Consider the following 16,421-nt stretch of genomic DNA (forward strand, 5'->3'; position numbering starts at 1 on the left):
AAGTGAGGAGCGCCTCTGCCCGGCCGCCCCGTCCAGGAAGAAGTGAGGAGCCCCTCTGCCCGGCCGCCACGTCTGGGAAGTGAGGAGCGCCTCTGCCCGGCCACCCACCATCTGGGAAGTGAGGAGCGCCTCTGCCCGGCCGTCCCGTCTGGGAAGTGAGGAGCGCCTCTGCCCGGCCACCCCGTCTGGGAAGTGAGGAGCGCCTCTGCCCGGCCGCCCCGTCTGGGAAGTGAGGAGCGCCTCTGCCCGGCCACCTATCGTCTGGGAGGTGAGGAGCGCCTCTGCCCGGCCGCCCCGTCTGGAAGGAAGTGAGGAGCGCCTCTGCCCGGCCGCCCCGTCCGGGAAGAAGTGAGGAGCGCCTCTGCCCGGGCGCCCCGTCCGGGAAGAAGTGTGGAGCGCCTCTGCCGGGCCGCTCCGTCTGGGAGGTCTACCACGGAGGCCAGAAGCAATGGGGGAGCTGGACGTGGTGGCTCACGCCTGTGGTCCCGGCACTCTGGGGGGCGAGGCGGGTTGATCACTTCGGGCTAGGAGTTCGAGACCAGTCTGGCCAACTTGGCGAAACATGAAAAATACAACAGACAAACCAACCAACCAACTCAGTGACAACAAAACAGGTCTACCCTGGAGTCATACTCTAATTTTTTCTATTTTCCTCCCTTTCTGATCCTTTATCCCACTTTCTTTTTCTTCCTCTTCCTTCTCCCTCTTCTTTGTCAAATAGAGGATTGAGTTATTATCACTGATCCATATAAAGTCCCTCTCTCATTTATTTTAACTCCCACCCCCCATTTCTATTCCCTGACTTCCCATGTGTAACCTTCCTAATATGTTTGATATGCATCTTTTTGTTTGTATGTATTTTTAGAAAATGTTTATTGTTTTTGTGTGCAAAAAAAATTAATAAAAAAAAAAAAGAAAAAAGAAAATGCCCTTTTAGAGAAATGGGCAAAAACAAGATCATTAAGAAAGGAGTAAACAAATTTAAAGATTTCAGCCTCACTAATATTCAGCTGGGTGCAAATAAAAATGAGAAATTTTACTTATCTCCCTAGAAGAGATGAAGAATACTGGCAGAACGCATTGTTGATGAGGGAATGGGGAATCATGTGGTGTACATGTACTATACAAGCTCTCTGGAAAAAAAGTTGACAGTAACCATTGACCTAACAATAATATCTTAAGGAGTTGATCCATAAATTGATAATCACAGATATGAGAAAATATTTATATTAGCATTGTTTATAAAAAAAAATTTGAAGCAACCTAAATATCAATGGCTGAATAAATGAATACTTTCAGGCCTGAATATGATGATGTAGATTGGTTTTATCAGATACTTATATAGCAATTATGATATCTCAGCACTATTCCAAGCCCTTTACAAATATTAACTCATTTAATTCTCAGAACAACTTCATGAAGAAGGTATTATGGTTATCCCTTTTTTGCAGAAGAGAAACCTGAGGTACAGAGAGGTTACTTGCCTAAGGTCACAGCTAATTAGTGATAGAGCTAGGACTTGAAGTCAGGCAGTCTGGTTCAAGATTGTGCTTTTGTAGAACAAGGATCTCTGAGGAAGAAAAAAAAGATTGTGCTTTTAATTACTAGGCTTTATACAACATGAAAAGATGGCTCTGTCGGGGAATATAATGAGGAAAACCAGAATGGTCTCTGCTCCTATGGAATTTCTAGGCTAATGTTGGAGAGTGAGGGAAGTATGTAAACATTCAAATTATCACACTAATGAACTGAGAGAAGTGCTCTGAAAGAGGAGAATGTAGTTCTTTGTGAAATCTGACAGATTTTTCTGTCTCTCTCTCTCTGTTAAGAAATGATAACAGCTAGGCTGGGCGCGGTGGCTCACGCCTGTAATCCCAGCGCTTTGGGAGGCCGAGGTGGGTGGATCACGAGGTTAGCAGATCGAGACCATCCTGGCTAACACGGTGAAACCCCGTCTCTACTAAAAATACAAAAAATTATCCGGGCGTGGTGGCGGGCGCCTGTAGTCCCAGCTACTCAGGAGGCTGAGGCAGGAGAATGGCGTGAACCCAGGAGGCGGAGCTTGCAGTGAACCGAGATTGTGCTTCTGCACTCCAGCCTGGGGGACAGAGCGAGACTCCGTCTCAAAAAAAAGAGATGATAACAGCTGTGAAAAATGTCTAAAATGTTAACAGTATCTGGGATGCATTTTTCTGTCTTTTCTGTATTGTTTGAATTGTTTTTACAATGACAGTGTATCTTTGTAGGCATGTGAAAACAATAGTCATTAAAGAAACAAGTATTGGAGAAAATAAATTTTTGAATTCAGCTACATAATTTTACTGTAATACTTGATAACCACAAATCACAAACTTATCCATTTTGCTTTAAAATCAGGGGAATGTGCTTTTTTTAAAAAAATTTGAAGACATGATAGTTATATAGGTAGAAAATTTATGTCAGTATTAATGACTTAACAGTGGAATTCCAGTCAGGATATTGTGTTCTTGCCAGTTTTCACTGACTCTTAAATTGTTCATATTTTAAAAACAGTTTGCCGGGCGCGGCAGCTCATGCCTGTAATCTCAGCACTTTAGGAGGCTGAGGCAGGCGGATCACTTGAGATCAGGAGTTCGAGACCAGCCTGGCCAACATGTTGAAACCCCGTCTCTACTAAAAGTACAAAATTAGCCAGGAGTATTGGCACACGCCTGTAATCCTATCTACTTGGGAGGCTGAGGCAGGAGAATTGCTTGAACCTGGGAGGCAGAGGTTGCAGTGAGCTGAGATCATGACATTGCACTCCAGCCTAGGCGAGAAGAGTGAAACTCTGTCTCAAAAGAAAAAAAAAATATATATATATATATATATATATAAAATAAAAAATAAAAACAGTTAAGGGAATTATGAAAAACAGTTGCCATGCTTTCAGCTACAATTCGTTACCTCCCTGATCTCTTGTTCTCTTACAGGATATATTTTTGAGTGATTATTTTGATAGAGAAATATTTAATTTGTCTGTTTCAGCGGACCCTTTTGAAACCATGCTGAAGTCATTATTAAGGTATCAATCTGGTGGTGGCAGTGTGAGTGAAAACCACATGAGGAAAAAATTGTATGAAAATGGTGTGACTAATTCTCTGAAGAGTAACTTTGCCCTCCTCCTAAAGGTAAGGTGATAAGTAGTTTGGTCTAGTGTTCTACAACATAAATAATCGTATTTTTTTTTTTTTGAGTATTGGTGTGTACTGTCTTTGTTACTCTTTTCTTTCCTGTCCCTCTAAGCTAATTTTATTCTGAAATTAAAAACAACAACAATAACAAAACACACACACACAAAAGAAAAGAAAACAAAAATCTTAACATCCAGACTCACCGTATAAGTTGGAATGATGAGAGTCGAGAGCACCTGAAGAAGTTTCTGTATGTATGTATGTATGTATGTATGTGTGTATATATATATTTTGTTGTTGTTGTTGTTGTTGTTGTTGTTGTTGAGACAGAGTCTCACTCTGTCACCCAAGCTGGAGTGCAGTGGTGTGATCTCGGCTCACTGCAACCTCTGCCTCCTAGGTTTAAGCAATTCTCATGCCTCAGCCTCCCTAGTAGCTGGGATTACAGGTGCACACCACCACACCTGGCTAATTTTTGTATTTTTAGTAGAGGCAGGGTTTCACCATGTTGGCCAGGCTGGTCTCAAACTCCTGACCTCAAGTGGTCTACCCACCTCTGCCTCCCAAAGTGCTCCATGATAGGAGTTTTCAGACGCTGCTTGGCTTTGGAGAGTTCCTTATTGCCACTACAACTCTGAGCTGTAGGGCAGCTCCTATTAGCCGTATGCAGATTGCCACTAGTCTTAGTCGGCCCCACGCTTTCTCGGAGCACACAGTCCATGCTAAGAGATCTGTGACTCCCCACTTCATGGCTGATGAGCCTAATTAGGGACCTCCATTCACACACTTTCACACACTTCCCCACTCCTAGTTCCTGTGTTCGTAATTGGGGTGGTGAGAGTGGCCACTCAGTTTCCCAGTTGGGGTGGTGAGCCATTCTTGTCACCTCCAGTTTCCTAGTTGGGGTGGCGAGCCACCCTTGCCACCTCCAGTTTCCCTTTTGTAACTGACATAGCGAGCCACTGTCACGTCCTGTGTTGGTTTGGGTGTGAGTTTCATATGAATTGACGAGCCACTCTTGTCACCCCAAGCCCCTCTGGGTCAGACTATTCAGCACACCCCAGGAGGTGATCAGGCTCCCCTTCCATCCCCATGGGTCCTGCCTTGGGCCCCAAAACCTTACTGCGGTTCCTGAAGTGTGCTGTTTCTGAAATCGTCCTGTAGCCCCTCTTTAGGTTCTGTTGTGCTGCTGGGTAGGGGCGCCAGGTCAAGGGAGAGCTGATCTCCCCTATGGGCTGAAGTTCTCCCGGCAGCACCTGGGTTCACAGGTCTCCCCTGGCCCAGGGCTGTGGCCCCCAGAGGCAAAGGAGACAGTAAACCTGCCATCTTGGGTCCTTTCGTGGTCACCAAAAATGTTGCGGGGAACTGAGGACCAGAGAGACTGATATGGAGAACAGGAGGATTGTTTATTTTAAGGTACGCACCAGCTCAGTGGATTCACATCCAAAAAACTGAACATTGAACAAAGACAGAGCGGGGTTTTTATAAGCGGATTTACAGAAGCAAAACAAAAGCAGTTAATCATACAGTGACAGGTCACATAATCTATAGCATAACATAAGCTGTGGCCTTGCATAGCTGGTGACTTTGTAGCTGCCTTGAAAGAAAAACAAGAACTGGCTAAATACAGACATTTGTAATACATAATCATGCTTAAGAAGCCAAGGAAAGGAGTAACAGTAAAAAAATTTGTCTTTTTCTTTTTTTTTTTTCCTTTAACCTTACTCTGGATGGGGGTGGTGGTGTTTGGAGCCTATTCCTTTGGCCTTGGCTTTCTGGACAATGTTATCTTATAACTGTCCTTGAAGTGAGTTTGCTAGGCAGAGGAAAACTTGTTTTTTTCTTTCTTTCTTTTTCTTTTCTTTTTTTTTTTTTTTTTTTTTTTTTTTTTTTTTTTTTTTTTGATACAGAGTCTCACTCTGTTGCTCAGGCTGGAATGCAGTAGCGTGATCTCAGCTCACTGCAACCTCCGCCTTCTGGGTTCAAGCAATTCTCTGCCTCAGCCTCCTGAGTAGCTGGGATTACAGGCGCCCGCCACCATGCCCAGCTAATTTTTTGTATTTTTAGTAGAGATGGGGTTTCACCATCTTGGCCAGGCTGGTCTTGAACTCCTGACCTTGTGATCCACCACCTCTGCCTCCCAAAGTGCTGGGATTACAGGCATGAGCCACCGCGCCTGGACTTGTTCTTTTCTTTTTAACCCTTGCCTTGCCTGTTACTTTGAATGAATGCATATTTATTTTTAAATTTCTGCCTCAACTTGAGGTCAGGAGTTCGAGACTGGCCTGCCCAATATGATGAAACCCTATCTTTACTAAAAATACAAAAATTAGCTGCGTGTGGTGGCACATGCCTGTAGTCCTAGCTACTCGGGAGGCTGAGGCAGAAGCATCACTTGAACCAAGGAGGTGAAGGTTGCAGTGAGCCAAGATCATGCCGCTCACTGCACTCCAGTCTGGGCGACAGAGCTAGACTCGTCTCAAAAAAAAAAAAAAAAAAAAAAAAATTGTTATCATTCCAATGTTTTGTGTGCACAATAGAATTTTAATGTAATCAGATTATACTATGTGGATAGTCTTTGTGTTTTTTATTTACCATTGTATTGTAAGCATTTTTATAGCACTTGGTATTCTTTGAAAATCACATTTGATCTGGGTGTAGTGGCTCACACCTGTCATCTCAGCACTTTGAGAGGCTGAGGCGGGTGGATCGTTTGAGGGCAGGAGTTCCAGACCAGCCTGGCCAACATGGTGAAAGTCCATCTCTACTAAAAATACAGAAAAATTAGCTGGGCGTGGTGGCACGCAACTGTAGTCCCAGCTACTTAGGATGTTGAGGCATGATAATCAGTTGAACCTGGGAGTTGGAGGTTGCAGTGAGCCAAGATTGTACCACTGCACTCCAGCCTGGGTAACAGAGTGAGACTCCGTCTCCAAAAAAAAAAAGAAAGAAAAGAAAATCATATTTGAAAAGAATCCCTAATGTCAATTTTACCTTCTAAATGCCTTTCAAATTGATCTACTTCTCTCCCACCAGCATTGCCATCACCCTGGTTTAGATTTCCATAATCTTACCTGGATTGCTTATTTCTCTTTCCCCTTTCCTTCCCGTGTATTTTCCCATGCTTTGCAGTTCACAGGTACCTCTTGGCAGTCTGATGAAACCTTCAACTCCTTCTGAGAATAACATTTTTAAATGCATAGCTAAAGCAAAGCAATATAGTTACAAAATATTAATACTTTTTAAAAATCTTGTGATATTATATTTGCCTCTTTGTTAATGCATTAAATAGCAAGATCTAATAATTCTTCTGGAAACTTCCATGATTTTAAAGTAGTGATGCAAGGGCCAAAATTATTATTATGAGATTTTTCCAGTATTTATAATGGGAACATATTTTGAGATTTGTATTGGTTTAAAAGGTCAGAGCCTATACTCATACAATCGAAGGAAATGCTAAGTTTTATTCAGAGGTTAGTTAAAAAGAACGATTGTTTTTTCCCCTGATCCAAGTTCGTGGACTGCACTGGATTCCACGAACAGACCCTTTGGTATCTGTGGACTCTAGTTTGAAAACCCCTTTGTTCTTGGGACAAACTCCACATTTTTAACGTAGTCTTCAGGACTTTTTGTGATTTAGCCTGGCTACTTTTCCAGCCTGGTTTCCCACATTCTCATTTGGCTTATAGTCTAGCCACACTTGTTTTCTTTTGTCTTCAGATGTACCCTGTTCCCTCCTATCTCAGGGCCTGTCTATGCCATTCCCATTGCGTGGAATGCACCTCCAGTCATCCACACACTTAGCTAATGTGTGTTCATTTTTCAGCTCCTAGTTTAAATGTCACTTCCCCAGGGACGCTATCTCTGATCATCCCACATTGCTAGATAGGTCCCCTTTTATTTATTTTGTTTTAATTTTTTAAGGCAGAGTCTTGCTGTGTTGCCTAGGCTGTAGTGCAATGACCTGATCATAGCTTACTGTAGCCTCAAATTCCTGGGCCGAGGGGATCCTCCCACCTCAGCCTCCTGAGTAGCTGGGATTACAGGCATGTGCCACCATGCCTGGCTAGTTGTTTTTAAAATTTTTTGTAAAGACGTGTGTCTCATTGTGTTTCCTAGGCTGGTGTTGAACTCGTGGCCTCAAGTGTTCCTCCCACCTTCGTCTCCCAAAGTGCTGGGATTGCAAGCATGAGCCACTGCACCCGGCCAGTTTCCCCTTTTAGATGCTATCATAACACCCCGTGCCTTTCCTTTACAACACTTTTCCCAGTTTATAATTCTGTTTTATTTATTTATTTTTATTTTTATTTTTATTTTCTTTTTGAGATGGAGTCTTGCTCTGTCTGCCAGGCTGGAGTGCAGTGGTGCAATCTTGGCATACTGCAACCTCTGCCTCCCAGGTTCAAGCAATTCTCCTTCCTCAACCTCCCGAGTAGCTGGGATTACAGGTGCATGCCACAACGCCCGGTAATTTTTGTATTTTTAGTAGAGGCAGGGTTTCGCCATGTTAGCCAGTTTGGTCTCAAACTCCTAGCCTCAGGTGATCCACCCGCCTTGGCCTCCCAAAGTGCTGGGATTACAGGCATGAGCCACCACACCCACCAGTAATTCTATTTTTTGTAATCCTTTGAGTGTCTGTCTCCCTCACTTAAGTGCGTGCTCCATGAAGGTAGGGACTATTTCATTTTGATTACTGCTGTATACTTGGCTCTTGTTATAGAGCAGGCCCTCAGTCAATATTTATTACATCAGTGAATGAATACTGATAACTTAATGTTCCTAAATTCTTTGACTCCTCTCTTACTTCCATAGGTCTGTCTTTTTTCTCCTCTGAAACATTTTTCCCAGCCTTGCCTGGCTAACTTCTACTCCAGCCTCTAGTTTAGTTAAATATGCTTCCCTCCATGTACCGTCTCTAAACTTCCATAACAACTGGATATATTTACATAAAATTAAGTTTTTTTTTTATTATTTTTAAAATTTTTCACATAGAGATGGGGTCTCACCATGTCGCCCAGGCTGGTCTCAAACTCCTGGGCTCAAGCAGTCCACCCACTTTGGCCTCTCGTGATGAGACCCTGTCTCTACAAAAAAAAAAAAAAAAATAGAAAAATTAGCTGAGCATGGTGGCGTATGCCTGTGGTCCCAGCTAATCAAGAGTCTGAGGCGAGAGGATTGCTTGAGCCTGGGAGGCAGAGGTTGCAGTGAGCCAAGATTACGCCACTGCACTCCAGCCTAGGCGACTGTGAGACCCTGTCTCAAAAAAAAAAAAAAAAATCCATTTGGTCAGTTTGGATTTATTTTCCTTTCCCTCTTCTATAACTTTGTTCATTCTTCCTGAAAATGTTCTGACTACACATTGTAAGCATTTTTGTATTTAAATATCTGGTAGTTCTCTTAAGAGTATGCCTTATTAACTTTAAAAGTATCCATTAAAAAAGTTTTTTTTTTGCCAGTCGCGGTGGCTCACGCCTATAATCCTAGCACTTTGGGAGGCCGATGCAGGTGGATCACAAGGTCAGGAGTTCAAGACCAGCCTGGCCAACAAAGTGAAACTCCGTCTCTACTAAAAATACAAAAAATTAGCCTGGCGTGGTGGCAGGTGCCTGTAATCCCAGCTACTCAGGAGGCTGAGGCAGGAGAATTGCTTGAACCCAGGAGGCGGAGGTTACAGCGAGCTGAGAGCGCTCCACTGCACACCAGCCCAGGCAACAGTGCATGACTCCATCTCAAAAAAAAAAAAAAAAAAGTGGTTACTTAATAGGTGTATATATTTATGGGGTACATGAGATATTTTGATACAGACATACAATGTGTAATAATCACATTAGGGTAAATCAGGTATCTTTTTTAATTTTTTTCAGTCAAGGTCTTGCACTGTTGCCCGGGCTCAAGTGCAGTGGCACAATTATAGGTCACTGGAGCATCGAATTCCTGGGCTGAAGGGATCCTCCTGCCTCAGCCTCCCAAGTAGCTAGGATTACAGGTGTGTGCCACCATGGCCAGCTAATTTTTAAAATTTATTTTTGGTAGAGAGAGGGTCTCGTTTTGTTGCCCACCCTGGCCTTGAACTCCTGACTTCAAGCCATCATCCGTCCTTGGCCTCCCAAAGCCCTAGGATTACTAGCATGGGCTACCAAGCCCAGCTGGTATCTGAGATTAATGACAATTTATTTCCTTTTTTCCAACTTTAAGATTTTTAGTTTCTTTTCCTGCTTTATTGCCAAACATTCCATTATATATTTAATGTCTTTAAGATTCATAGTGCTTTCTCTCTCTCTTTTTTTCTGTTTTTTCTTGATTAGTGTTTCCAGAGGTCTTTATCTGTATGGGTCCAATGGGAGAAAGAAGGCATATAATTATTTGAACAGGGAAAGTTTTATATAAAGAATTATAGGCTGAGCATGGCGGCTCACATCTGTAATCCCAGCACTGTGGGAGGCCAAGTTGGGAGGATTGTCTGAGTCCAGGAGTTCAAGACTCACCTGGGCAACATAGTGAGACCCCCCCACCTCTACAAAAATAAAAAAAAATTATAATAGGGGCTACTCTAAGGAGAACTCTAAAGCATATAGGAATACAGCTGGGCACAGTAACTTATGCTTATAATCCTAGCACTCGGAGAGGCCACGGTGGGAGGACTGCTTGAGTTCAGAAGTTTAAGACCATCCTGGGCAAAATGGCAAGACCCTGTCTCTACAAATAAAAAGTAAAAAATATATATTAGCTGGGTGTGGTAGTGCATGCCTATAGTTCCAGCTACTCAGGAGGCAAGGCAGGAGGATGGGAGTGATCACTGCGCACTGCATCCTGTAGCTCCTGGGCTCCTTTGTCTCCTTGAAAAAAAAAAAAAAAGGAATAGCAGATATAAGGAACAGTCACAAACCCCAGAGCCAAGACAGAGGGCACTAAGAAGACCCCTCTTCCTCAGGACTGAGATTCAGGCTTCTTGGAGGAGCCACAGCTGCTGTGAATGGCAGAGGGGTTGCTATGGTGCCATATTAGCAAAACTTGTCGGAAATCTGCCCTTTGGACCTGGTTGGAAATTTATCCTCTAGTATGCTGTCCTTCAGGGTGGTGGGGAAAGCTGTTCATGGAGAGGTGTCTCACCTGAGGCACAACTTTTTTGGGGGAGTTGGCAGGACAAGCTGCTGGCCACTCCATGCTGCAGGAGGTGGTGCAGGGTTGGAGGACATCTCTTACAAAAGCATCCTCGGGGAGGGCTGATAGGGGAAGCTGCTGGTTGCTTTCCAGTGCACTGCAGGACCCTGACACTGGAAAGCTTCAGACATCACAGTGGCCTGCTCTGTGACAAGCAGGGGAACCAAGAAGCAAAACTCTTCTTACAAATGTCTCTCTAGCACCTTATACTGAGAAAGCTTAACATCGTGCCAGGTGGCAAAGGAAAAATATGTAAAAGACCCAAGTCGATTTTTATATTATTTTATTTTATTATTTATTTTTAAATTAGAGATGGTGGTCTCACTATGTTGCCAAGTCTGGTCTCAAACTCCTGGCCTCAAGTGATCCTCCTGCCTCAGCCCCTCAAAGTGCTGGGATTACAGATGCACACCACCATGCCAGACCTGCAAGTCTATTAACAGCGAGGCAGAAAGAATGAATTTATAGGTTGGGGCAATACATTTCTAACTGATATAGTGTCTTTGAATTTTGTTAAATTTTTTTACATGAACCAACTTTTTTCTCTATATATTATATTTGTTTTCTAATTTTGTTTATGCTCTTATGTTTATTTCCTTCCTTCTTCTTTCATTGGTTTTAACTTGCTATTCTTTTTTTAGTTTCTTGAGATGATTGCTTAGATCATTAATAAACAGCACTTTCCCTCCCAATATATGAATTTAAGTCTATACATTTCCCTCTATATTTCTGTCATATACAAGTTTTTTTGTCGTTGTTGTTTTTTGTTTTTTTTTTTTTGAGACGGAGTCTTACTCTGTTGTCCAGGCTGGGGTGCACTGACGTGATCTCGGCTCACTGTAAGCTCCACCTCCCAGGTTCATGCCATTCTCCTGCCTCAGCCTCGCCAGTAGCTGGGACTACAGGTGTCTGCTACCACGCCCTACTATTTTTAGTAGAGATGGGGTTTCACCATGTTAGCCAGGATAGTCTCAATCTCCTGACCTTGTGATCCGCCCGCCTTGACCTCACAAAGTGCTGGGATTACAGGCGCGAGCCACTGTGCCCGGCAAGCTTTTTTTTTTTTTTTGAGACGAAGTCTTGCTCTTGTCCCGCAGGCTGGAGTGCAATGGCGCGGCTCACTGTAATCTCTGCCTCCTGGGTTCAAGCAATTCTCCTGCCTCAGCCTCCCTAGTAGCTGGGATTACAGGCTCCTGCCACCACGCCTGGCTAATTTTTGTATTTTTAGTAGAAACGGGGTTTCACCATGTTGGCCAGGCTGGTCTCGAACTCCTGACCTCAGGTGATCGGCCCACCTCGGCCTCCCAAAGTGCTGGGATTACAGGTGTGAGCCACTGCGCCTGGCCTTTTTTTTTTTTAAATTTTAGGCGGAGTCTCGCTCTGTCGCCAGGCTGGAGTGCTGTGGCATGATCTCGGCTCACTGCAACCTCCGACTCCGTGGTTCAAGTGCTTCTCCTGCCTCAGCCTCCCGAGTAGCTGGGATTACAGGCGCCTGCCACCAGGCCCGGCTAATTTTTTGTATTTTCAGTAGAGAATGGGTTTCACCATATTGGCCAGGATGGTCTTGATGTCCTGACCTCGTGATCTGCCCACCTCAGCCTCCCAAAATGCTGGAATTACAGGTGTGAGCCACTGCGCCTGGCCCGTATGCAAGTTTTGATGTGCTATATTTCCATTATCATTTAGTTCAAAATAGTTTCTAATTTCCATTGTGCTTTTTTAGCTTAAGGGTTATATACAAGTATAGTGCTTAAATTCCAGAACGGTAGAATTTTTCTAGTTATCTGTTTTGTATTGATTTCTAGCTTAATTGCACTAATGGCAGAGAATATACCTTCAATTATTTCAATCCTTTGAAATGTCTTTGAGGCCGGGCGCAGTGGCTCACGCTTGTAATCCCAGCACTTTGGGAGGCCGAGGTGGGCGGCTCACGAGGTCAGGAGATTGAGACCACGGTGAAACCCAGTCTCTACTAAAAATACAAAAAATTAGCCGGGCATGGTGGCGGGCGCCTGTAGTCCCAGCTACTCGGAGAGGCTGAGGCAGGAGAATGGCGTGAACCTGGGAGGTGGAGCTTGCAGTGAGCCGAGATTGTGCCACTGCACTCCAGCCTGGGCGACAGAGCGAGACTCTGTCTCAAAAAAAAAAAAAAAAAAAAAGAAATGTCTTTGAGACTTGCTCTGTGTCCCTGCATATGGTTGTTTTTGGTAAATAAAATGGTGTGCTCTCTGATTGTTGTTGATCTTTTTTATGTGCTTGTTCTTTTTAGCTGCTGAGAGGAGTTTTCTTCCTCTGTAATTGTGGATTTGTGTATTTTTTATTTTAGCTCTGTTGAGCTCTGTCAGGTTTTTGTGTGGGGGCGTGGGTGTTTTGTTTTTGTTTTAGAGACAGGTCTTGCTCTGTCACACAGGCTGGAATGCAGTAGTGTGATCATGGCCCAATGCAGCCTTGAACACCTGGACTCAAGCGATCCTCCCAAGTAGCTGGTACAGGTGTGCACCCCCATACCTAGCTAACTTTTATTTTTTTTTGTAGAGTTGAGGTATCACTATGTTGCCCAGGTTTGTCTCAAACTCCTGGCCTCAAACGATACTCCCACTTTAGCCTCCTAAAGCTCTGGGATTACAGGCATGAGCCACCGTGTCCAGCCTCTGTCAGTTTTTGGTTTGTATGTTTGGAAGTTAGGAAATTGAATGTTTTCCAACTTAGTCTTACTATATATTCTTGATACTGACTACTTTGTCATTATGAAATATCCCTCTTTATCTCTAGTAATCTTTCTTGCCTTAAAGTTTATTTTTCTTGATACTAACTCTACTAGCTTTCTTTCAGTTAGTGTTTAATGTTTTATCTTTTTTCATTCTTTTACTTTCAACCTCTCTGTCATAATTGGAGGATGTCTCCTGGGACTAGTATATAGTTGTATTTTTTTAATCCAGCCTATTTTAATCTTTTAATTGAAATATTCTGTTCATTTGTAGCTAATGAAATTTCCGATGCATATGGGTTTAAATTTTACTCTTTGTATACCATTTGCTATTTGTTTTTTTCGTTTTTTTTTTTTTTTTTTGAGACAGAGTCTCGCTGTCGCCCAGGCTGGAGTGCAGTGGTGTGATCTCGGCTCACTGCAGGCTCTGCCCCCCGGGGTTCACGCCATTCTCCTGCCTCAGCCTCCCGAGTAGCTGGGACTACAGGCGCCTGCCACCTCGCCCGGCTAATTTTTTGTATTTTTAGTAGAGAGGGGGTTTCACTGTGTTAGCCAGGATGGTCTCGATCTCCTGACCTCGTGATCCACCCGCCTCGGCCTCCCAAAGTGCTGGGATTACAGGCGTGAGCCACCGCGCCCGGCCTGCTATTTGTTTTCTATTTGAGCTACGCCTTTTATACTTTTATACTTTCTTTCTTTCGTGCCTTCTTTTTTTTTTTTTTTTTTTTTTTTGACAGAGTCTTGCTCCGTCGCCCAGGCTGGAGTGCAGTGGTGCAATCTCGGCTCACTGCAAGCTCTGCCTCCTGGGTTCATGCCATTCTCCTGCCTCCGCTTCCCGAGTAGCTGGGACTACAGATGCTTGCCACCACACCCGGCTAATTTTTTGTATTTTTAGTAGAGATGGGGTTTCACCATGTTAGCCAGGATGGTCTTGATCTCCTGACCTTGTGATCCACCCGCCTCAGCCTCCCAAAGTGCTGGGATTACAGGTGTGAGCCACCATGCCCGGCCTCTTTCATGCCTTCTTTAGAAATAATAAAATATTTTTGAGTATTCCATTTTCTCTGTTAGCTTATTAGTTATATATTTTAACTATTTTAATATTTGTTTAGAGTAGGGTTTTTCACTTTTGGCAGTATTCAAACTTAGACCTATGATTATTTATTGTAGAGGGCTATCTTGTGCATGGTAGGATATTTAGTAGCATCTGTGGCTTTTACCTCTAGATGCCAGTAGCACCTCACCCCAGTTGTGACAATAAAAAAATGTCTCCAGACATTTCTGAATGTCCTTTGAAGACAAAATCACCCTGGTTGAGAACCGCTGCCCTAGAGATTACAATAGGCATGCTTGGCTTATTATAGTCTAATGTTAATGATAACTTTTACCAATTACTCAACAATGCTAGGGCCTTACTAACTCCATATTCTCTCTCCCACCTTTATACTTTGATTTTGTACACTATTCATTTGTTATGCACCCACATTCCGTTATTCATTTTCTGTGTTTTTCTTTCAGAGCTCTTTACTTTCTGTGTGTATCTATGTCTTAAATTTTCCTTCTACCTTTATTTTATATAAAGATAAGGGATTTTGATTCTATCGTAAATCCAGGATGATCTCATTCGAGATCCTTAATTTAATTACATCTACAAATTTTTGTTTGTTTGTTTGTTTGTTTGTTTTGAGACAGAATCTCGCTGTTTCACCCAGGCTGGAGTGCGGTGGCGTGATCTTGGCTCATTGCAACCCCTGTCTCCCAGATTCAAGCTATTCTCCTGCTTCAGCCTCCTGAGTAGCTGGGATTACAGGCGTGCATCACCACACCCGACTAATTTTTGTATTTTTAGTAGAGATAGGGATTTACCATGTTGGCCAGGCTGGTCTCAAACTCCTGACCTCAGGTGATCCACACACCTTTGCCTCCCAAAGTGCTAGGATTACAGGTATGAACCACTGTGTCTGGCCTAAAGCTTGTTTGTAATCTTTTTACTAGACTCTGTTTTTATTCCATAGGTATTTAATAAATATTCGGTGAAGGAAGGAATGACAAAGAGACTGAGAGGTTTCTGTCACTGAAGTATGTTTAGGACTTTTATATATATTCATGTGTTTATTGATTATTATGTCACAGGCATTCTGTGGCAGACTTTTCATTATTTTTAATTAGATACCAAGAGTATGGTCTTTTAATTTCCATTGGGTTTAAGGTTTTTCTATCTTTGAGTTTTTAATTTATGTTTTCTGTTTTTATTGTTGTGGTAGTGGTTCTGTTTAGTTTTACATATCAGCCCTTTGCCAGAAGCTGAACCTGAACCATTGAGGATGCAATTATAGATGGAGCTAGTGTTAGTCTGACAGATTCCTACCTGAATGTTGACTTTGGTTACAGAGTTTAACTGTTTGCTATTAAATGAATCTACTTAGTAACATTTTCTGAGATTTAGAAAGAATAAATAGTAATCATTGTGCTTTTCTGTTCTCATTCAGCTTTCAGAAGAATTATTAGATAAATGGCTCACCTACTCAGAGACCCAGCACGTGCCCCTCAGCCAGCATATGCTCGGTTTTGCTATGAAGTCTGTTACACAGATGGTAATGGGTAGTACATTTGAAGATGATCAGGAAGTCATTTGCTTCCAGAAGAATCATGGCACAGTAAGTCTGGGGCTAAATTTAAAATTACTCTTTCAGGCTGGGCACAGCAGCTCACACCTGTAATCCCAGCACTTTGGGAGGCTGCAGTCAGGAGTTCAAGACCAGCCTGCCCCACATGATAAAAACCCATCTCTACTAAAAATACAAAAATCAGCCGGGTGTGGTGGTGGGTGCCTGTAATCCCAGCTACTTGGGAGGCTGAGGCATGAGAATCACTTGAACCTGGGAGGTGGAGGTCACAGTGAGCCAAGATCGTGCCACTGCACTTCAGCCTCGGTGACAGAGTAAGACTCTGCCTCGAATAAATAAAATAAATAAATAAAATTATTCTTTCATCATTAGCCAGGCATGGTGGCATGTGCCTGTTGTCCCAGCTACTGAGGCTGAGGCATGAGGGATTGATTACTTGAACCCAGGAGTTCAAGGCTACAGAGAGCTATGATTGCAGCACTGCACTGCAGCCTGGGAGACAAGAGTGAGATCCTATCTCTAAAAAAAAATAATAATAAATTAAACAATTATTTCATCATACTGGGTGGTTTAATAATACAGATTGTTGCCTATCAAGAACAAGGCTTGGCTGGCTGCAGTGGCTCACACCTGTAATCCCAGCACTTTGGAAGGCCGAGGCAGGCAGATCACTTGAGGTCAGGAGTTTGAGACCAGCCTGGCCAACATGGCAAAACCCTGTCTCTACTGAAAATAAGAAAAACTAGCCAGGCATGGTGACTTGCGCCTGTAATT

General features: G+C 43.2%; 1 protein-coding gene across 2 annotated transcripts in view; it reads left to right on the forward strand.

The window, feature by feature from the left end:
* The window catches only part of LOC100604025 (cytochrome P450 20A1), a 59,179-nt gene that overhangs the window by 12,618 nt on the left and 30,140 nt on the right, over positions 1 to 16,421 (forward strand). For both annotated transcript variants that reach the window (XR_004027823.1, XM_003253966.4), the window contains exons 4-5: positions 3,007 to 3,149; positions 15,510 to 15,677. Coding sequence is in view for 1 of the 2 variants with exons in the window: in XM_003253966.4 (XP_003254014.2) it covers positions 3,007 to 3,149; positions 15,510 to 15,677 (311 nt within the window). In the remaining variant the exon portion in view is untranslated. The remainder of the gene's footprint in view (positions 1 to 3,006; positions 3,150 to 15,509; positions 15,678 to 16,421) is intronic.

The sequence above is a fragment of the Nomascus leucogenys genome, chromosome 22a (assembly GCF_006542625.1).
Source record: "Nomascus leucogenys isolate Asia chromosome 22a, Asia_NLE_v1, whole genome shotgun sequence".
In the NCBI taxonomy this organism is placed as follows: domain Eukaryota; kingdom Metazoa; phylum Chordata; class Mammalia; order Primates; family Hylobatidae; genus Nomascus; species Nomascus leucogenys.